This window comes from Sturnira hondurensis, unplaced genomic scaffold, assembly GCF_014824575.4.
Source record: "Sturnira hondurensis isolate 20B ecotype Veracruz unplaced genomic scaffold, ASM1482457v3 Scaffold0010448, whole genome shotgun sequence".
Classification (NCBI taxonomy): Eukaryota; Metazoa; Chordata; class Mammalia; order Chiroptera; family Phyllostomidae; genus Sturnira; species Sturnira hondurensis.
Window position 1 is genome coordinate 6,289,416 of NW_028083079.1, and position 23,398 is coordinate 6,312,813.

Consider the following 23,398-nt stretch of genomic DNA (forward strand, 5'->3'; position numbering starts at 1 on the left):
ACAACAGAGTAAAATTCATTGATCAATAGCAAAAAAGCATCAAAAATATTAGAAACATTTTTAAGTTTACTGTCTATTTTTCAAAGGAAGTATAGTAACAAAAACAACCAAAAAAGACCTTATCAAAAGTATTTATTCTTAGAGAACAAAATATTAAGATCCCATATTACTTGTTTTTCAAAGAATAGTTATATCCAAGACTCTATAAATGGAATCAGAAGGGGGAAAAGGACAAGAAAAAAAAAGATCATGAAGAGAAACAACTGAGTTCCATTTTAGATGAAGCAGATTTAAAAACAAGATAGTAAGTCCATGAAAACCTTCTGGGAGATCAAAACTTCCATCTTCTGGCAAAAACAGTAAAACAAAAAACGTCTCTTTCAATTATGACCATGTCTGCCTGCTCCGTTGATTTCACACTGCACTTCAGTGCAGGAACACAGCAAATGTCCGTGATAATTCTGGGGGGAAGAGAGGTCTTTGTTTTAAAAAAAGAGGAACTCAAATGCTTTAGAAGTTTTGGTCCAAAAATGGTCTAGAAGAAATCATTCAGCTCCTTCCACTGCTGTTGTGGAAACAGGCTTCACGTAGTATGGGCCTTCACTCAGGTAAGTTCTGAGCCTCAAATAATTTGGGTTCCCAAAGATTTCTGCAACTGTCTTAGAATTGGCTAGTGCCTTCACCAGTTCGTATTTGGCATCCTTTGAAGCTTTGTCACGCTCCACGGACCGGTCCATCACATACTCTACAAAACCTGGACTGTTAAACATAAGTTTCTGAGCCCAGGGTTGGTTTGCAATGGCCTGAAATGGAAGACAGAAAGAACACAACTCCTCTGAGACTTCAGAAGTTAACTTTGTTAGTGGGATGGCTCAATCCTTAGAAAGAAATCTGGCAACATGAACCTTAAAAATGGTAACCTTATGCCTAAGTAAATTCCCTCCTGGGAATCTAATTTAAGAAAATAATCTAAATATTAGAAAAAAAACCTTTGTATACAAAGATGCTCATAACAGTGTGACAGTTACAGCATAAATGTCTAATAGTGGGGCATGGGTAAATTACAGTATATAGCAATAAAAAATTAAACATTAAGGGTATTTATTTAAAAAGGTAGGTCTGTTATATGAAAAAAATAGATTCAAATTATATATGTGGCATAATTATAAAAGCAGAAAATAAAGACAAAAACTAGAGTGGAAAAGACTATCCTAAAGAAATTTACACATGTGCATAAGATGGTAAGAGAATGTTCCAGAATGTTCATTGTACAGCATCATTTGTAATAGACACTACCTAAATCTTCATTTACAGGAGAATGGTATATTGTAGCTTTACAGTAAAATACTAATACCTCTCTAACTGCCCTTTGGTACAGATAAATCCTAAAAACATAACATCGAAGAGAAAAAGCAAATTGCAGAATGATAGAAACATGATACTATTTATAAACTTTAAGAATATGTAGCCCTGGCTGGTGTAGCTCAGTGGATTGAGCGCGGGCCTGCGACTCAGACGATCGCGGTTCGATTCTCAGTCAGGGCACATGCCTGGGTTGCAGGCCAGTTCCTTGCAGGCCAACTCCCAGCAGGGGACGCACGAAAGGCAACCATACATTGATGTTTCTCTCCCTCTCTCCTTCCCTTCCCCTCTAAAGATAAATAAATAAAATCTTAAAAAAAAAAAAAAGAATATGTAAAAGACTGTAATTTGTTTAAGGATATATATATGTACACAGTAAAGGTACAAAATGATTTGTGGGTCTGTAAATGCTGAATTCATGACAGTGATTACATTCAGGAAGCAGGAAAGGGAAGGGGATTAGGCAGAGGTAGCAAAGTATGACTGTATATTTGAAATATTTCATCCATCATCTATCAACCCATCAACATTAACACTATTACTAATAGGAAATACACCAAACAGGTATGATTTTATGTGAGTTCAAAAATACCTACTTCTCAATTTTTCCCAATTTTTAAAATCATGAAAAAGCAACTTTTAGAATGTTTGTTTAAAAATCTCACCACTACATTTTAATGAAGAACAAGGAACAATCAAGTTTATAGCTTAGTTCCTTCCTATCCAAATGTGTTCTGCAGACCAGCAGCGGAAGTACCACCTGGGAGCTTGTTTCAAGTTCAAGATCTCAGGTTCCATCCCAGAACCACTGAATCAGAATCTACATTTTAACAAGATCTTAAAGTCTGAGAAACATCAGGCTAGTTAACAATAGTAGAGGAGGAAGAGTGGGCTGAAATAAAAACAGCTGTCACAACAACTAAATCAAAAAGTAGAGCATAAGGTACAAAAGTGAGAAAGGCAGTAATGTAATAATGAAAATAACCATGATAGAAGCCAAAATGACCTCTGCAGCGACTTTTGGCAAGTGTGAAATAGTCTAAAGACAGTGTTCTTGACGTTGACAGGGATGGTGTATCCTTCAAGACCCAGATCATATAAAACGGGGGAACCCCCCAAAACCCCAGAATTTATTTATTAAAAATTGTGTATTTACTCTTACATGTTAAAACTTCAGTCACCTTCAAAGTACTCTCCATTTGATGCAATACACCTATTGAGACATTTTTTCCACTGCTCAAAACAGTTTTGAGCTTGTCCATTTCGATACTTTTTAGTGCTTCTGCCATTTGTTTCACCTCATTCACATTGGCAAAATGTCTCCCTTTGAAGACTATTTTCATCCAGGAAAACAAACAAAAAAAAAGTTGCTCTGGTAAGATCGGGTGAATAGGGAGGGTGGGGCCAGGGGTCATGCCATTTTTGGTTAAAAACTGCTGAACACTGAGTACAGTGTGAACAGGTGCACCTGTAAATCACCCATCATGAAATGGGCAAATGTGTTGAAAGAGTCTTCAAAAAAAATTCACGGGGGCCGAACGTAGCCTCTCATGATGCCAAATGGTGCACTGATACAGGCAGGTGCCTAGACCATGCACCTAGCGGGGGAAGCCTGTGCTACAAGGCCCCCCCCAGAGATAATTCTGGTATTTCTGGTCGTCCCTCATATCACATCCTGCAGGGAGTCTTCCCTTCCTTGTCACCTCCACCCTTCTTATTCCCTGCCTCTGTCAAAAAACATGCTGCTTGAGGNGCCATTTTTGGTTAAAAACTGCTGAACACTGAGTACAGTGTGAACAGGTGCACCTGTAAATCACCCATCATGAAATGGGCAAATGTGTTGAAAGAGTCTTCAAAAAAAATTCACGGGGGCCGAATGTAGCCTCTCATGATGCCAAATGGTGCACTGATACAGGCAGGTGCCTAGACCATGCACCTAGCGGGGGAAGCCTGTGCTACAAGGCCCCCCCCCCCCCCGAGATAATTCTGGTATTTTTGGTCGTCACTCATATCACATCCTGCAGGGAGTCTTCCCTTCCTTGTCACCTCCACCCTTCTTATTCCCTGCCTCTGTCAAAAAACATGCTGCTTGAGGCCCCATTCTTAAGATTACTTCAGTGGTGACTATACTTCCACAAGCCCAGGTACCATGGGAAGTGCTGGGGCTGCAAAGTTAAATCAGATAAAATCAGACAGTGGGCCCCTGCAGCACAGGCTTCCCCCGCTAGGTGCATGTTCTAACTACCCGTCTATTCCAATGCTCGACAAACTCTGTTTGGCAGGTCAATAAATAAACATTTTCAACATAATGTAATAAACGGAACACAGAGGTATAATCCTTACCACAACTGTAATTATATCATTAACTGTACAATTATAGTTACTGTCTGGGTCCCTCAATAGATAGTGAGTTACATGAAAGGAAGATCTTTGTATATTTTGTTTACTCTTGTATCCCTAGCACCTAGCAATAACAAAACAAAACAAAACAAAGAAACCCAACCAATATTTGCTGAATGAATGAGTAAATGCAAAGAATAAGCCTTGGCTGGTATGACTCAGTGGACTGAGTACTAGCCTTCGAACCTAAAGGTTGCTGGTTCAATTCCCGGTCAGGGCATGTGCCTGGACTGCAGGCTGGGTCCCCAGTTGTGGATGTGAGAGAAGCAACTGATCAATGTATTTCTATCTCTCACACTTTGACGTTTCTCTCTCTCTTCCTCCCTCCCATCCCCTCTCTCTAAAAATAAATAAAATCCCTTTTTTTTAGAGAGGGGAAGAGAGAGAGGGAAAAAAAGGGAGAGGAACATCAATGTGTGGTTGCCTCTTGCGCACCCCCACCAGGGACCTGGCTCGCAACCCATGCACGTGCCCTAGACTGGGAATCAAACTGGCGACCACACATGCCACAGGTCCCTGGGGTTCACAGGGTTCACAGGCCACACTCATTCCACTAAACCACATCAGTCAGCACAATAAATGAAACCTTAAAAAAAAACAAAAACAGTATGAGAGCCAACATTTCTTAAGTCAGCTCTGTGGTTTTGGCCAAAGCTTACTGAAGATACCTGAGCTAGTCCTTGAAAATAAGTAAGATGTTAACAAGCAAAGTCAGGGAACAGTGTTGAAAGAAGACAGCACACAAAGGTCCAGAGATAGGAAGCAAAGTCTGCAATTACTGGAGCATTAAGTACCAGAAGGGGAATGGCTCGAAATAAGGCTCAGGAAGACCAGCCTAGGTCAGTAAGGGCTTGCTTGACGGCAGATGAAGAATCTAGAATTATTCTGTGATCCCACAGCACCCTGTGCTCTGCCACAGCACCTACTACCACTTAACCAACCTACAGACACACCCGTCTCCCTCATTAGTCTGCAGTAACAGCAGGGGCCAGAAACCACTATGCACTATGTATTCCTGGGACAGGGCAGACAGGTGCTCGGGTGCCGAACAGCAGAGGCCCAGAAGGACCTACCGTGAGCACTTTTAAGGCAGAGCAGTGCAGTTCGGGAAAGGGTTGATTACTCATGCCACGAAAGAGCTCCAACGGGTCCCGAGCTAAAGAAGAAAACCAGGATTCCGTCATCCTCAGGAGGTCATCGGTCTGCTGCTCGGGCTATCGGACAGAAAAGAGAAATCTCAAGATGTCTGGAAGTCAGCCAACCTGGTGCTGACAGCACCCTGTCATTAACTTGCTGTGTGATTTCTGCCAAGTCCGGAGCATTTTTCCCCAAACCCAACCCAGATTTTCCCAGTTTTTCTAGATCTGACTGATTAAGGAATCTCCAGGCTCTGCTCCAGTTCCAGTACTCTATGATTCTACTCTAACTTTAAAAATGTAACCGGTCATATAAAGAGGGTTACCCTCTTTTACTAAGGGTAAAAAAGATGGCATTCATTTGGTCAGCATTTTAAGTTAACCAGTATTATGTTAACTCATACAGATTTACTCTCCCAAACATATGCCATTATCATTCCTTAATTTCCTAGTCTACTTACTGGTAAATAAAGAAGAGATGAAATTGCGTCCAAACACCTGATTCTGAGCTCCGTTGAGGCGTTCTTTGCTTGATAGCCTATTCTTGTGAGTAAGCGTTCAAATCGAGTTCCTACAAAGGACAACGAGATTGCTTTCATTGTTGTGAAATACAAGTAACATAAAATTTACCATTTTAACCAGTTTTAAGAACACAGTGCAGTGGCATTAAGTACATTCACTTCGTTGTGTAACCATCACCACCATCCACCATCCATCTCCAGGACTTGTTCATCATTCCAAACCAAAAGTCAGACTCATTGAACAGTAACTCCCCGTTCCTCTCACTCCCTTGTACCTTCTGTCTCTAGTTGAGTATTTTAGGTGCCCCATGTAAGTGGAATTATACAGCTTTTACCCTTTTGTGTCTGTCTGTTTCACTTAGCATGTCTCGAGGTTTCTCCATGTCATAGCATGTAAGAGAATTTAATTCATTTTTAAGGCCGAATAACATTCCATTGTACGTATATACCACATTTTATTTATCCTTTCATCCATCAGTGAACATCTGGGCTATTTATACCCTTTTTTGGCGATTGTTAGTAATAGCTATTAATGAGCACAGGTGTACAAGTATCTACTGGACTCAGTTTCCAATTCCTTTGGGTATGTACCTAGAAGTGGAATTGCTGGGTCACACAGTCGTTCTACGTTTAATTTTCTGAGGAACCGCCACACTGTTTTCTACAGTGGCTGCACCACTTTATATTCCAACCAGATACACACAAGGGTAAAATACAAGTAACACAAAATTCCTCACATCCTTGTCAACACTTGTTTTTTTTTCTAGAAAGCAATCTTTTTTAAAAGATTTTATTTATTTATCTTTAGAGGAGAAGGGAAGGAGAGAGGGAGAGAAATATCAATGTATGGTTGCCTCTCGTGTCCCCCCTGCTGGGAACTGGCCTACAACCCAGGCATGTGCCCTGACTGGGAATCAAACTGCGGTTGTTTGGGTCACAGGCCCGTGTTCAATCCACTGAGCTACACCAGCCAGGGCAACACTTGTTATTTTTTAATAATAGCCAGCTTAATGGGTGCTAAGTGAACAATGAGATGTTTAAAGTATGCATTGCTTTTACACTATGACCCCTACCAACCTAAACCAACATAAAAATAAACATGTAGTCAGTGACCAAGAGAGAGGCCCAGAAGACACGTTTATATGCAGCACAGCATATATAGGTCAAAGTGTAGAGGACCTGGAATCAAAGGACCTGGATTTGAGTAGCAGCTGCCCCACAGTCTGCATGATCTTAGAAAATGTTCTTAGCTTCTGAGTTTCAGCTACCTTATCTGTAAAGTAAGAATGACAAGGTATGTTCTTTGAAGGATTTCAGGAGTCTGTCATTAGAAAAGTATATATAACAAGGATACTAGTTGTGTTACACAACAGCATATTAATTTTGAACCTAGAGTGCACAACTTTTAACAGTGCTACATATTATTTGTTTGTGTGGAATTCATAATACTTGCAAGATACTCATGGATGTTCGATAAAAGTATCATTTGCAACATAGTATCTTGCAACAACTTTTTTCTTCCTTGATATTACAAATACAAAAATTTGTCTTTTCATTAAATATTCACAACAACCTTGAGAAGTAATTGTTACACCCTTTCTTAAAAAGAGGAAAATGAGGCCTAGAGTAGTGGAGTAAATAAAACCCAAAAGCTAAGTGAGTGTTAGAACTGGGACATGAACTCAGGTCTTTCTGACTCCAGCTTTGTACCAGGAATACTTTGTACCAGGAATACTGTTCAAGGAAGATGCAGAGGGGAAAGGCTGTTTGGCCCAGCCAAGTTTAAAAAAATTCACTGAGCCCTGGCTGGTGTAGCTCAGTGGATTGAGCACGGACCTACAAGCCGAAGGATCGCGGTTCGATTCCCAGTCAGGGCACATGCCTGGGTTGCAGGCCAGTTCCCAGCAGGGAACACACAAGAGGCAACCATACATCGATATTTCTCTCCCTCTCTCCTTCCCTTCCCCTCTAAAGATAAATAAATAGAATCTTTAATAAATAAATAAAATTCGCCCTGGCTGGTGTAGCTCAGTGGATTGAGCGCAGGCCTGCAAACCACACAACTGCAGTTCGATTCCCAGTCAGGGCACATGCCTGGGTTGCAGGCCAGTTCCTGGCAGGGGCCAGTTCCCAGCAGGGGATGCACGAGAAGCAACCATACATTGATGTTTCTCTTCCTCTCTCCTTCCCTTTCCCTCTAAAGATAAAGAAATAAAATATAAATAAATAAATGGATATAATTCACTGATAATTACGATTTTTTAGAGATGAGTCTAAGGTCATGGTAAAAAAACTGCACATGGCAGTAAAAGTAGTTTTTATAATGTAATTAATGTACCAGCCAATGAATTTATAACAAGTCGTACTGACCTGTCTTCTGTAAAACCTGTTTTCCTTCGATGTTGGACCCCAGGATTCCGATCGTGTCCACGGCTACACCAATCATGGTAGGGTCCTGACTTTCTGTCATTTCAAAGACTTTTTCCACAAAAACAGGATAACGCTCACAGATCTGTTGAGGACTATCCATGATAGCCAGGTTTCCAAAAAACTTCACAAATCCTAGAGATATGTACGAAAATATATTTTAATAGGGGAAGAAGACAGAATAAACTGTGGGTCCTATGTTTTCATAGGGACAGTGAGAAACTACAGGCGAGAAACAGAAGAAAGGGTACGGTACTGTGCTGCCTGGCAATCAGACGGACCATAAGGAAATACTAAAGGACCTGACACGTGTGGTGCTGAGGGAACAGGGACCCCAGGGTGTCGATGGAGCTGGGTTCAAACACTGAAGCATCGTCACATGCAAGAGGGAGAACAAAGAAGAAGGACCAGTGGGTAGGTATCATGGGAAGGTAAGTTTGGAGTCATTATCAGGAAAAAATTTTAAACCATTTTCAACAAGGAAGTAATCTAGGCCACCTTATAAAAGATAATCTCCAGTTTCTAAAAGTGCTCAAGAAAACTAATCAACCACATCTTTGAACAGAATGGCTGTCGTAGTTCTTATAGTAACTAAAATTACAACTCAGAGATTTGATGAATCTGTGAATGTACTATAAATACCACTACTCATATCTTTATCTATGCTTCTTTTGGATGAGGTGCAAAGGAAACCCTCCTGATGTTGCAAACAGCAACACTTTCAGAAAATCAGAATCAACATCAGTGCATGGCTCTCAGAGCAACAGGGTCCACGTCATTAGGGGTCTGTGGGTTGGGTGTCGTCTCAGGGGAATAAGCTCTAAAGAAGACGATCCCTGGCCTCCCCTGACAGAGATCAACTCAGAAACAAAACATGCACCATCATTTCCACAGGCATCAGCACTTCTTACCTGGCAAGTAGAAGCTCGAGAAAGGGTCTGAATCTGCCCCAACAATTATATTAGAAATCTGATCAATGACTCCTTCTTGAGCAAGGTACTGCCGTCCATGATGAGTGTACGCCAATGATGTCACCATTTCTACACAGGTGGCTCTGAAATGCCAAGATTTTGCATATGAGTAGCACGGTTTATCAATTGTTTTCATGTAGGTGCTTATTTAACTATCCCACCAAATCAGAAAGGCCAATAATCCTGGCTCCACTTTTCAGATGAGAGTTCAAGATGAGAAAATTGCAGCAACTTGTCTAGAATCACATTTTTATTAAAAGGTAGAGTTTAGACTAAAATCTTATCTTCCTGACTTAAGCCCCACTTACTGTTTCTACTATAACATAGCTACTTCCTAAGAGATTTTATTTTTTAAATTTGTATTTTATCGGGAAATATCAAACATATCATAAAGAGAACAGAACGGTAAGCTCCCAGGCACCCGTAATCCTGACTGCATAGTTATCTAGACTTTGCTTTATTTATTTTATTTCTTTTTTCTCTATTTTTTTTACTAAATTATGTTAAATTCTAGTCATCCTGGCATTTACCCCTGCATACTTTAATATACATCTCTAAAAAACATGAATATTTTCTAATATAATTATAATGTCTTTACCACATATTACAAAATTAACAGTAATTCTTTGGTATCACATAATATCCAACCATGATCAATTTTCCCAAAGTATTTTAAGTGACTATTTGTAGGGTTTTCCCCCTATGTCACAAAATCTGATACATAGCTCAAAAAGCTAACAAAATAATTTCCTTATTAGGAGTGCTATGAATTAGTGTAACTGGCGACTGACTTATGCATAGGAGTTCAACAATTTCAGTCACATTTAAAGAACATGGGACAACCAAAAATCATTTAAGATAAGGGAAAGAAAATCCTGGGCACACAAAGATAACTATAAGTGCTATCGGAACAGCAAAATACTTGGACACACACCAAGTATTCAACAGTTAGGGTGTATCAGTAAATTGTGTGGAGTATCAACAAGTAAACATTTGACAGACTTCTGCCAAGATGGAGGCATAGGTGGAAACACTGTGCCTTCTCCCACAACCAAGTTTGACTACAACAAAGGTTTGGAGAACAAAGACACAGCCAAAGAACAGAAAACTGAATTATACGGAAGTCCGACAACAACGAACCGTTCAACCGGGACGGTAAGAGGGACAGAGCCAGCAGCGGAGCTGGGTCGGACAGGAAAGATCCCCCGACCCAGGCACGCAGGCAGCCCGGAACAAGTCGGGGTGCGGGGCAGACTGACCGCGGTCGCACATTCGCGCACAGTGAGACGGACCACGCAGGCCCCAGGGGGCGAACCCAGGGGTAGAGGGCTGATGGTGGTGGCACACTTGCGTGCAGTGGGACAAAACTCGTGGGCCCCAGTGACAGTGGCAGCTGCGGCACCTGTGGGGGCGGCACAGAAGGCAGCAGACGGGACGCCATTGCTCCTCTTTGACCCCGCCCCCACATACAGCATCACAACCCAGCGACTGAGTTGCCCTGTTCTGGTGAACACCTAGGGCTCCGATCCTGCTACATAACAGGCACGGACAGCCCAAAAGATGGTGCAAGAAGAACTCAAAGTCCCAGAGCCAATAACTCTCAGCGACCATGAGATTGCTAGCCTCTTAGAAGCACAGTTCAAGACACTGTTTATCGGGATGCTCACAGAACTGGTTGATTATAGTCACAAATTAGAGGAACATATGAAGGCTAAACTAATTGAAATAAAGGGAAATGCACAGGAAACCAATAGTGATGGAAAGGAAACTGGGACTCAAATCAATGGAATGGACCAGAAGGAAGAACAAAACATTCAACTAGAAAGGAATGAAGAAATGAGAATTCAAAAAAATGGGAAGAGGCTTAGGAACCTCCAGGACATCTTTAAACGTTCCAACATCCGGATTATAGGGGTACCAGAAGGGGAAAAGAAACAGCCACGAGTGGAACACTTATTTGAACAAATAATAAAGGAGAACTTCCCCAGTCTGGAAAAGGAAATAGACGTCCAGGAAATCCAGGAAGCTCAGAGAGTCCAAAAGAAGTTGGACCCAAGAAGGAACACACCAAGGCACATCATCATTACATTAGCCAAGACTAAAATGAAGGAGAGAATCCTAGAAGCAGCAAGGGATAAGGGGACAGTCACCTACAAAGAAGTTCCCATCAGACTGTCAGTGGATTTCTCAAAAGAGACCTTACAGGCAAGAAGGGGCTGGAAAGAAGTATTCCAAGTTATGAAATCCAAAAACCTACATCCAAGATTGCTTTATCCAGCAAAGCTTTCATTTAGAATGGAAGGACAGATAAAGTGCTTCTCAGATAAAGTCAAGTTCAAGGAGTTCATCATCACCAAGCCCTTAGTATATGAAATGCTAAAGAGACTTATATAAGAAAAAGAAGATGAAAAATATGAACAGTGAAAGGACAGCAAACTCACAGTTATTAACAACCACACCTAAAACAAAAGGAAACCAAGAGGACAGCTAGATCAGGAGTGGAACCATAGCAATGAAGAACACGTGGAAGATTAGCAACAGGGGAGTGGGAGGAGGAGAAGGGGGGAGAAGGTACAGAAAATAGCATAGACAGTAGGTAGAAAATAGATAGGGGGGAGGGCAAGAATAGTGGGGGAAATATAGAATCTAAAGAACTTGAGACACGTGGTTATAAACTAAGGGGGGGGAGAATGGTGGGGGAGGGAGTGTGCAGGTGGAGGGAAATGAAGGGGGGAATAGAACAACTGTAATGGTATAATCAATAAAATATATTTTAAAAAAGTAAACATTTGACAAATATTAAGGGGACTTAAGGGGTAGAGGTCTGAGAGTGAACAGACTAAAATTAGCATTTCTCTCGGGACCTGTGTCAGGCATTGTATGGTAAAAGCACTTAATCCTCATACTATCTTCTTTATAGATTCATCGTTCTATTTAGCTGAGGAAACTTGAGGTGCAAAATGGTTATAATACTTTGTCCAGGATCAAACGCTAATAAGTAGAGATGCATGTGAGCCCAAATCTTACTCATTTTCAGAAGTCCATGTTTTCCATCATGCTATAGTGCTATTATTTAACAATGCCAAAAAGTGTGGACAACAGTACATAAAGTAATGCAGAATGGCAGTTATCATGTGATGACAACTTTTAAGAGCAGGCACGTATGCCTAAGGACAGGGAACACAGTCATCCAAAAGTAGCTGTCGTCATACCAGGCTGTGCTAAGTTCCAGTATGCTGTCACAATAGCAGCTGAGCAAGTTTCTAAAGGCCCCTCCTTCAGGACACACATCTGTTACGAGACTGCAGCCGAACACAAGCTGCTCTAGGGAAGATGAGTCCCAGATTGTCTCCTGGCCCTCCGAAGGAGGGTATTTTGCTCTAAGAACTCTCATAGCCAACATACCTGACCAGCACATCCTCACCAGTCAGTTCCCTGAGAAGCTGGGTTACCAATCCACTGGCGGTACAGTAGTGTAGAGATTCTGGTGACACAGAAGAAATCTCCACAATTAGCTGAAAGAAAAGAACAGAAATAGTAGAAAAGATAAAAGTGTGCCAAAGGCATCAAATCTCATTTTAAGTTAAATGCAGAATTAGGCACTTTATATAAATTAATTTTTAAAAATCTATTATTTGTCTCCACAGGTAGGAAAATTTCAGTGAACATGTAAGAAATTACTTTGTCGCAGAAACACTCCATTATATCTGCACTTTTTACAAAAGAAATAATCAATCAAGGTATGAAATCCTGAATCAGAAACAACAAACAGATTATAAAAATCATTCAAGCATTCATGCATTCTGTCAGTCATCCACTCATTCATTCACCAAGTGTGCCCCGAGGGCTCAGTGGAGACAGAGGACACTGAAGGATTTCAAGCAGAGAAATGACAGAACCAGATCTGGGTTTTTAAAGATCCTTCTGACTGCATGCAGGGACAGACTGCTGGTGACAAAAATGAATGAGACCGGTTTGGATGCAGATACAGAAGTCCCAGTGAGAGATACTGGCAGCTTGGACTAGGATGCTGGTGACTATGCCAAGGAAGAGAAGTGTGTGCGTTTAAGAAAAACTGACATAACGTAATGACTGAAAGGGTGTGTGGCCGGGAGAACAAGGCCTCATAGAGAATGAGCTCAAGGTCTAATATCAGACCACACGAACTATAAGACAACCAGTTTGTTGTTGCTGTTTTTTATTAGGGGCATGAGGTGGGTGGAAAAGACAGGGAGTTCGATTTCAGCATGATGTGGGGGCCTAGAATATGTCCAAGGGGGAGAGAGAGTAAGCAGTTGGACATGAACATCTGAGCTCGGAAGAGAGGTCTGGGTTAGGGGTTAACATTTGAGAGTCATCACCATTACAGGTGAGATCTGAAATCCCAGGATGAATAAAACTGCCTAGGAAAAAATGCAGATTACAGGGGGAGAGCTTGGAACTTTGCCTTCACAAACCCCACAATTAACAGTTCAGTAGAGGACAACTAGCTAGGAGGCTGAGAAGAAACAGTGAGAAGCAGAAGAAAAACTGGGATAGCTTGATATCAAGGCATGCAAAGTAATAAAGTGTTTTCAGGAAAAAATTAAAGAATAAACAGCCTACTAACTGTGTGGCCTTGGGTCAATTATTCCATCAATAGTGAGGTTAATGATAATGATGCATAGGGTTTACTGTGAGAATTAAAGACAACACATGTGAGGATTTAGCACAGTGCTCAGTACAAAGCTAGTGCAAACAAAGCCATTTCTTCTTACTACTGCTACAACTAAGCTTTTCAGTCTAGTTTCAATGGTATCTCCTTTATTATAGTACTTAATAAAGCAGTACACATACATTTTTTAATCCTCACCTGAAGATGTGCTTATTGATTTATTTTATTTTTTAAAGACTTTATTTATCTTTAGAGGGGAAGGGAAGGACAGAAAGAGAGAAATATCAATGTATGGTTGCCTCTCGTAGGTCCCCTGCTGGGAACTGGCCTGCAACCCAGGCATGTGCCCTGACTGGGAATCAAACCATGATCCTCTGGTTCGCAGGCCTGTGCTTAATCCACTGAGCTACACCAGCCAGGACTGCTTTTTTTTTCTAAAGAGAGAGAAATGGGTGGGGTGGGGAGACAGAGAGAGAAACATTGATAGTTGCCTCCTGTATGCACCCTGACCAGGGATCAAACCCACAACCTACATATGTGCCCTGACCAGGAACAGAACCTGCAACCTTTCTGTGTACAGGATGATGGTCCAACCAACTGAAGCACCTAGTGAAGGCTGCAGTGTACATGTTTTTATATGGTTGTCTCACGCACTAGGTGAGGAATTCACCCCTGTATCCCCAATACTCAGTATAGGGCCTAACACAGACTATATACTCAATAAATACATGTTAAATGAGCCACATTGCCTTTCAAAGTAATTCTTACTGCACTTGAATAATAGGCATCAGAAAGTATGCTTTCTGTCTCACCTCATAGATCCTGTATCGAACAACGTCATTTGTTTTCATCACAGTTTTCAAATCATCCAGCAGATTGCTTTCAAATAGAGCCTCCAGTCCAGCTTGGGTCAGTGATATTCTTGACAGGGATTTAATGGCCTTACAAAGAAAGAAAATCTCTCTTAAGTCATAAAAATACAAAATATTAGTATCTACTTCTAAGACTGATGTGAAAATTAATGTATGGAATGCACCTTATACAACGAACATTCCCTATGTTTTAGCTATTATTATTTATGATTGGAAAAGATATACAGCATTCTTAATAGAAAATAATTATGTAAGTTTTGCTTCTTAGGAAGTACCCAATGTGCGCCCTATGACGGATAATTTAGATATGTGTATTCTAGAAATTAGAAGTGGTTTACTAGTACTTATTTGACACCATTTACTTATTTGATGCCATATATATAAAGCTGTGAGTTCAATTATGCAAATCATCCCTTCTAAAACTTCACCTCTCAATGCAGAGCATCTCCTTTGTCTTTTAGGGCACCGATATTGCTGCATGTTTAAGCTGATGGTTCTAGCTGACTTACCGCTTTAGCTACAGATAGATTCTCTCCCCCAATACAATAAACGATTTGTTTTAGTAATTCAGGATTACTTAGAATCTCAGTAACAGCATCAGAATTTTCAACAATTCTTCCGACCTGAAAGAAAAAAGCAATCAGAAATACTCTTCCAGGGTAGGGCTACAGGTGAACACATGATACTCAAATTACCTTAGTGTACAGTTATTTTTAAGAGTTCCTGACTACAACTATAAGACAAGTCATTAAAAATTCCAAATGACCCCAATTCACTAAAGCCAAATGCACATTTTGCATAGTGATATCTCTGAAAGAAAATGAAGAAGAAAAAAAAAGCTGGGTAAAGACTTCAGAACCTCAGTGAGTAAAAACAATAAAAATCCTAGTTCTATCCATTTTTAGCTATACTGAAACCCTGGGCAAATTAAATAACTTCTCTGGGCCTAATTTATTGTCTATAAAATGGGAATTCCATACTTAAATGCAGGACAGTAATGAAGATTAAATGAGACTAAGTAGGTAAAGCACATACTACAACGTCTAGCACATAAATGATAAATACTTTCCCTAATTTGTTGAAAGACGACTTCAGAGGAGAAAAGGAGAAGAAGTAGTTGAATACCAACTGGATAAACTAGTTGCTTGGTTCGTAACATTCTCAGCAGCAGTTCTTCAAATAGTAACACGTTTTGACTACCAGGGTGGTAAGAGTTACTGTCTTGGTTTGTTGGTTAAGTGACCTTTCAACAGAGCTTCTTTCATGCCACTACAATAAGACTTAATATGGCAATCTTTTTCTCTAGACTGGGGACTCCTTTAGGAAAAGAAATAGGCTTTATCTATCTTGGTAGCTCTAACAGCATATGGTACACTGTCTGGCATATAAAAGTAACTTAGTATTTGATGAATGAATGATGCCAATGGTACTTGGAACTTCTTTCTTTAGCTTGTACCCCCTTGGTCATAGCTACATACACTAGAATAGATTACAACTCCCTAGGGACAGAAAGAGAGCTCGTGATTTCTTCATCTCTGCACAGAGCCTAGCTCAGAGCCAATAAGGGAACCAACACTAGTCACTAGTCACTAAGTGTTGGTTCCCTTATTATGTGCTAGAAAAATTTCATACCTGGGATAGAGTGAGTATTTTTACAGAATCATCAGGGTGTGTCAGTCCCTTCTGCAGGTCAGCCCTGAGGTTCCGGGCCAAGTGAACTGGCTCCACAGCTTGGAGCAACCTCTCCAGAATGGATACACACAAAATAGTCTGTTCCCTAAAAGAGACAGGAAAGATCACATTAGTTCATGTCCTGCCAGGTAGACAGGAACCTGGTAATATCTGACACCTTGCTCAATGATGATCTCCATACAGACTATTCAAAACACCAGCTTCTAAGGAGAATGAAGGGTAATGAAAAAAAAATACAATAAAGATTAAATTAAAAATACATAAATAAATAAGTAAATAAACCAAAATTTAACTTGGAAATATCAAAAAACCCCACCAGCTTCTAATTTAACATTAAATATTTATTACACATTTATTCTGTACCTATGTGTTGGGGCCACAAAGAAGGGTACACTATATTCTACAACCTCAAGGAACTCAGCCTAATGGAATATGCAGAGAAACAGGCAACTATAGTTCAGTTAGATAAATGCTAGGCTAGAGGTGGAAACCATGGGAGCTCAGTAGAGAACACAGGGTACAGGGCACACCTGAGCAAAACTTTAGGAAAAAATTGGGAGTTGCTAAGAGAAGGGTGTTCCAGGTAAAGGGCACACAACATGAAAAGGCACAGAAGACTGAGACAGTGTTGTATGTTCAAAGACCCACAAGTAGCTTTGAATGACTGGGGTCAGAATGGCAGAGAAGGGGGAAGAAGGTAAAAGGAGAGAGATGAATGGCAAGAAGTTAAATAGAAAAAATGCACAGCAGTCAGATTCTGATAGGTCTTTTATGTCCTGCTATGGAATTTTGCCTTTTTCCAGAAGGCAATGGCAAGTCAAGAAGTGACTTTTTTTAATAAAGATTTTACTTATTTTTTAAGAGAGAGAGAAGAAGGGAGGGAGAACGAGGGAGAGAAACATCAATGTGTGGTTGTTTCTCACATGGCCCCCCACTGGGGACCTGGCCCAAAACCCAGGCATGTGCCCTGACTGGGAATCAAACTGGCGACCCTTTGGTTCGCAATCTGCGCTCAATCCACTGAGTTACACCAGCCAGGGCTCAAGAAGTGATTTTAAAGCAGAAGTAACACGATGAGATCTCACTTACAGAAATTACTCTGTGTCAGTGTTAGAGAAAGAATTGTCAGTGAGAAGGCAGTTTATGGTGAGGTGACAAAAGAGTGAAAGGTGAGTAGCGATGGAGAAGAGGGAAAAGATTCAAGAGCTATTACAGAGGTAAGTTAATCAGAACTTGATGACTATAGATGTAAAAGCAGAAGGTATTTCTAGAATAACTGCCTTTTTTCTTAATAGGCAGTGAAAGCAAATGAGCACTCATACACTGCTGATAGGGAGCACACTATTAAATAGATATGGTCTTGCTAAAAGGTGATTAAGCAATAAATAGCAAAGCCTTAAAATGAACATATCCCCAAGATCATTGAAAACATATATTCACACAAAAATTTGTACATGGATGTTCATACCAGTGGAAACAACCCCAATGCCCATCAATTAAATACATAAATGTGGTATAGCCACACAATGGAATATTATTCAGCCATAAAAAGGAATAGATACTGGTGCATGTTACAACATGAACCTTGAAAATATTACGCAAAGTGAAAGAAGACACAAGGATTTCCTTTTGATGATGATTTTATTTACATGAAATGCCCAGAAAAGACAAATCCAGAGACAGAAAGCAGATCACTGGCTGCTAGGAGCTGGGGGAGGGGATAATAGAGGAAATGGGGAGAGAATGCTAATGGGTTTCTTTTCCTTTAAAAAAAATTGCAATTGTATATATCACAGCATTCACCATTTTAACCATTTTTAAATGCACAGTTCTGTGGCATTAAGTACATTCACGATGTTGTGCAATCATCACCAGTATTCAGCTCCGGAATTTTCTCATCTTTCATTAAAACAAACTCTAGTCATTAAACACAAACTTCCTATTTTCCCTTTCCCTTAGCCCCTGGCAAACACCATTCTACTTTCTCCTGTGAATTTAACCACCCCACGTACCTCATGTAAGTGGGATAGTGTCTGACCTATTTCACTTGATACAATGTTTTCAAAGTTCACCCACATTGCAGCATGTGTTAGCATTCCCCTTCTTTTTAAGGCTGTTAATATTCCACTGTATGTATAGACCATGTTTCTTTTATCCATTTATCCACTGATTGAACACTTGGATTGCTCTGGTGTCTTTTTTATTCTAGCTAATCTAATAAGTGTACAGTAGAATTTCAATGTGATTTTAATTTGCATTTTTCTAATGACTAATGATGTTGAATATCTTTTCACATGCTTATTTCCCATCCATATATCTCGTGCAACTATTCTATACATTCTAAAGTGGGTTCTTTTCTTTTTTTTTTTAATTTATTTATTTTTTAGAGGGGAAGGGAAGGAGAGAAGGAGAGAAATATCAATGTATGGTTCCCTCTCGTGAGTCCCCTGCTGGGAACTGGCCTGCAACCCAGGCATGTGCCCTGACTGGGAATCGAACCGCGATTGTGTGGTTTGCAGGCTCATGCTCAATCCACTGAGCTACACCAGCCAGGGCGGTTCTTTTCTTTTTATTGAGTTTTATGAGTTTTTATATATTCTGAATACAAGTCCTTAATCACGTATATTGTTTGCAAAGATTTTTCTCCATTTGTGACTTGCCTTTTCATTCTCTTAATGGTGACCTTGAAGAGCAGAATGTTTAATTTTGATAAAGTCCAATTTATCAATTTGTTTTTCTGTGGATCATGCTTTCGGTGTCACATTTAAGAAATCTTTGTTTACCCTAAGGTCACAAGAATTTTTTCCTATTATTTCTTTTAGAAGTTTTATAGTTTTAGGTTTTACACTGAGTCCTATAACCCACTCTCACATCCCTATGGGGGAATGTCAAATTTAATGTCAAATGGTACGATCACTTAGAAAAGGGGTTAGGCAGTTTCTTAAAAACTTAAATACACACCTACCATATGATCCAGCCACAGTAGTTTTTTCACAAAAACTCCTTCCACTCCTAGGTATTTACTCAAAGAGAAAAGAAAGAATACGCCTATCTAAAGACTGTACACGGATGTTCACAGCAGTATTATCTGTGATACGCCCAGGCTGGAGACAACTCCATGTTCATTAACAGAGCAACTGGTACACAAACTGCACTAGATCTGCGCCACGCACCACTGCTCAGCAACAGAAGGAAGGAAGTATTCCTTCATACCACCTTGATAAATCTTAGAATAATGATGCTGAGTCAAAGAAACTAAACAGTATATACTATATGACTCCATTTATATAAAATGCTAAAAAAAAAAACAAGGGCAAACTCATCGACAGTGATAGAAAGGAGACAGTGGTTGCCTGGCTGAAGTGGAGAGGGACTTCTAAGGGGCACAAGGAAACGTGGGGGTGAGAGGGACCTTCACTATCTTGATTGTGGTGACAATTTCATGGGTATATACATGTCAAAACTAGCCAAACTGTACATTTTATTATGTGTAGCTTATATAAGTTATAGTTCAATAAATCTGTTTTTTAAAAAAGCAATGGTAGCTTGATGGGGGGCTCTGCCTGTAGAACTCCCCCGGGTCACCGTGAATGAGAATAAAAATGCCCAACACATGATCTGCTTGGGGAGGAAAGGTAACCAGTCCCCCCAAAGAGAAAGGTCCTGAACACCTTCTTCCCTGCGATTTTATTGGGTTCAGCTCACAGATACATAGTATGCACATAAAGCTCATCAACCAGTGTCTACAAAGCTGCAGTCATGAAAAACTGAGTTCATTTATAGATAATAGTTGAAGAAACAAAGGGATTGTCTCTGGTCAGGGTTGGCTTTAGCTCGAGTGTCAGTTTCATCGCAACAGGGCAGAGCAAGCCTCAAAGAAAACAATGTATATTCTTTCTCTGGCCAGATTCACCCCCTGGAGCCGACTGTTCCAGTACAAGGTCCCAGCTGCCTCTTGGCATAGTTCCCAGGCTGAGTTGGGCTGGGATAGCAAAGCAGCCAAGAAACTAAGAGACTTTTGCAGAAAGACTAAGGACTCAGGCTATGACAAAGCCAAAGGGTGAGGGTCTTTCTGCCCCTTCTCTGAAGACCCCTAAGTCCTTCCTTGATGGCCCTTTGCAACAGTGCCTGTCTTAAGTTGCCCCTCCTCCTTTGAGGGATCTTACCCATCACTGGCTAACCCATCACCTGCCCCAGCCAAGCAGGGGGAAGTGTGGGAGGCAGGGGCTACGCTCCTGCCAGGAGGTAATGTTCTGTCTCCTTAGTGGCTTGTGTCCCCAAGGCCTTTTCACTCAGCTCTAGCCGTGGGACAAAAGGCTACAGTCCCTGAAATCAGGAAGAACAGCTCCCAACAGTATGTTAAAATGTATAGTGCACAAATTTCAGGTCACATGTGGCCCTTTGGCACCAAGAAGCCAAAGAGTTAATAACTTATAATCAGTTTTGTTTGACTTCCATGTGGTAAAACAGTAATCTGAGGAATTAATTTCTTTCATAAAAACTTCTGTCAAGATTCTAGATTCACATTTATTTGATCAGACACTGACCAGTATAGAGCGATCTGTGTGAGTTAGTCAGGATAACAGCGATATCCCTGTAGATTGCTGACCTATGTAGAGAATTACTTCCACAACTGCCGTTGGTATGCACTATGTATGCACCCAGTTTTGAATTACCCTGTCTTCAAATTTCCATTAAAATTGTTTCCTAGAGCACTGCTCATTCATTCAGCAAACCAACTCCCCCATGGACCTTATCCTCCAGACTGCCCTTCATTTCAGATCCTATTGCATCTTTGGTGTTAACTTACGGTGTGACCTTTGAAAGTTTCTTCATCCATATTACAAAGAGGCTGGAAGAGGTGGCCTCTCTAAAATTACTGAGTCCAATCTTTTATTGGGCATATATTGTATTGTCTGCTAAGCCCTAGAAGGGATACAGACATGGACAAAATATGGCCCCCACTTTTGAAGAATTCACAAACTAGAAATAAACACATACGGAACTGTAAAATAAGGCTATGGTGGCAAGTATCATTAACAAAAATAACGATGACGTCCTCCAGGAGATCTGAGGACCAGTCATAGGCAACAGGAGTGACCAAGAAGGACTTTCTGGAGTCAACTGGGCCGTCAAGGATGGACAGAATTTAGATACGGAGAGGGCACGTCAGGTAGGAGAACTGGCAGGAACAAAGCTAGGAAAGCGCCAAGTCCTGCTCAGGGGAGGCAAGTGGTAGCAGGAGCAGATGAAACAGGTGCTGAGGAGAAGGAAAGGATGTGTTGCGCTGAAAAGCAAGGATCCAAATGCCAGACTAAGAATTCATGGGTTTACACTGTAGGCAGCGGGGAAACCGCAGGGAAGATGTGAGCCAGCTGAACCCAGAGTTCACTGTGGTTGCAGCATGGGAAGGACACACTTAGAAAAGGAAGCCTTGAGGTAACAGGTCAGACGAATGTAGCATATGTAACAAGAAGAAAATAGAGGCCCGAACTGAAGAGGACAAGTAAGAGATATTTTATAAGCTGACCTGAATAATATTAACTGCTGGATTTAGTGAAAGGAAAACCTATGAAAAAGGGAGGAATCTTAGGTCAGAGCCAAGAAACCCTTCTAAATGATGCACTGTGGATCCAGTAAGTCATTCTCTCTTTTTTTTTTTACGATTTTATTTATTTATTTATTTTTAGAGGGGCAGGAGAGAGGGAGAGAAACATCAATGTATGGTTGCCTTTTGTGCATCCCCTGCTGGTAGTTAGCCTGCAAGGAACCGGTTTGCAACCCAGGCATGTGCCCTGACTGGGAATCGAACCGCGATCGTCTGGTTCGCAGGCCCGTGCTCAATCCACTGAGCTACGCCAGCCAGGGCTGTCATTCTCTTTTCAAGTACAAAATTCCTGGATCACAAATATTTTTAATTTCTAAATTATGAATACAAAATTGTTTCTAGTCGAACACCACAAATGTACGTGAAATGAAAAGTAAAAGTTGCCATCCTATCATTCTAAGTTCCACTTCAATATTAATAGTTTCTGTTCTACCTTTCATATATTCCCAATTTATAATAGCCTGGGAGGAGGGATTTTAATTCTTTTTTCCCCAGAATTATTCATAACGCAATCGTAAACTCCTACAATTCTTTCATTCAACACAGAGCTCGATAGACACATACGGAGATCTACCTCAACTTTTATAATAGCAGCATAGTGTTACGTGGTAATATTTCAAAACTTATTGAGAATCCCCCCTTTTTAAAAATGTTTATTTTTAGGGAGGGGGAAGGGAAGGAGGAATAGGGAGAACCATTAATGTGTAGTTGCCTCTCCTGCGCCCCCTACTGGGGACCTGGACTGCAACCTACGCATGCGCCTTCACTGGGAATCGAAGCAGCAACCCTTTGGTTCGCTGGCGCGTGCTCAATTCACTGAGCCACACCAGCCAGGACTAGAATCCCTTTTTAATAGACATTTAGGTTGTTTTTAGTTTTATGTCACCTTCTGTTAGAATATTCCTGTATATTCATTTTGTAAGCGAGTATACCTGCATGTTAAATTCCCATAACAGGAATTACTGGGTCAAATGGTACGTGAATCTAAAATACTGGAGCTAAAATATCGAACCTAAAATACTGGAACTTGCCAAATTGCTACGATAAAACCCCTTCTTCAGAGAAGAACATAGTCAAGCGTTTGTACACAAGATTGTGGCGTCCTCCCTGTAGGTGCGCAACCTTGCTTTCTCCGCTCAATTCCTATTTCAAAATGAAGGCAATGAGACCAAGAGACGGTCAGGGGCACAGCTCAGAGACTGCACTTGAACGCTTTCTTTTGCCTCTGAGCCTAGGAAACGTCGGAAACGTCAGCTTTTTTTTCCCTCGGAAACGTCAGCTTTTTTTTTTTTAACCTTCTTTTGCCACTGGAAAAGCACCCCCTTCATCCCATCCGCCCCCATCTCTGTACTCGGGGGTGTCTTCCCGCCCCCGCCACCCCGCTCAAGCTGTGGGCTCCTCTCACCGTTGGTTCTCATTGAGCAGAGAGAAAAGCGGGCCAAGCTGCAGTTCCACCGCGTGCTCGCGGAGCTCGCTGAGCGGCACCGCCTGCAGCACCGACTGAAGCGCGCGCAGCTCCTCCAGCGGCGCTTCCAGCCGCGACACCTCCCTCAACAATGCCAGCACCTGAGCCGCCATCATCCGCCCCTGGAGAAGGGGCTCGCCCCGCCTCCCGCCCGGCTCCCGGAGTGCCTTCTAGGTCTCGCGAGATCTGACGCAAGCAGCCTTTCTTCGCGGAGTTTTGGCTGTGACTGCAAACCCTCCAGTAGCAAGGCGGAGCTGGTGGAGAGGGCGCGCTCGAAGACGCGTGTCCGT

At 41.2% G+C, this 23,398-nt stretch overlaps 1 protein-coding gene across 1 annotated transcript; it reads right to left on the reverse strand.

The window, feature by feature from the left end:
• Nucleotides 1-115: 115 nt before the first annotated feature.
• PSMD5 (proteasome 26S subunit, non-ATPase 5) lies at nucleotides 116-23,283 on the reverse strand. The gene is made up of 10 exons (XM_037059165.1): nucleotides 23,049-23,283; nucleotides 15,976-16,120; nucleotides 14,853-14,966; nucleotides 14,284-14,412; nucleotides 12,223-12,332; nucleotides 8,758-8,900; nucleotides 7,790-7,981; nucleotides 5,360-5,469; nucleotides 4,836-4,976; nucleotides 116-803 (listed from the first exon to the last, which is right to left on the reverse strand). The coding sequence occupies exons 1-10, from the start codon at nucleotides 23,222-23,224 to the stop codon at nucleotides 546-548; spliced, it is 1,518 nt and encodes a 505-aa protein (XP_036915060.1). The 5' UTR covers nucleotides 23,225-23,283; the 3' UTR covers nucleotides 116-545.
• Nucleotides 23,284-23,398: the final 115 nt, after the last annotated feature.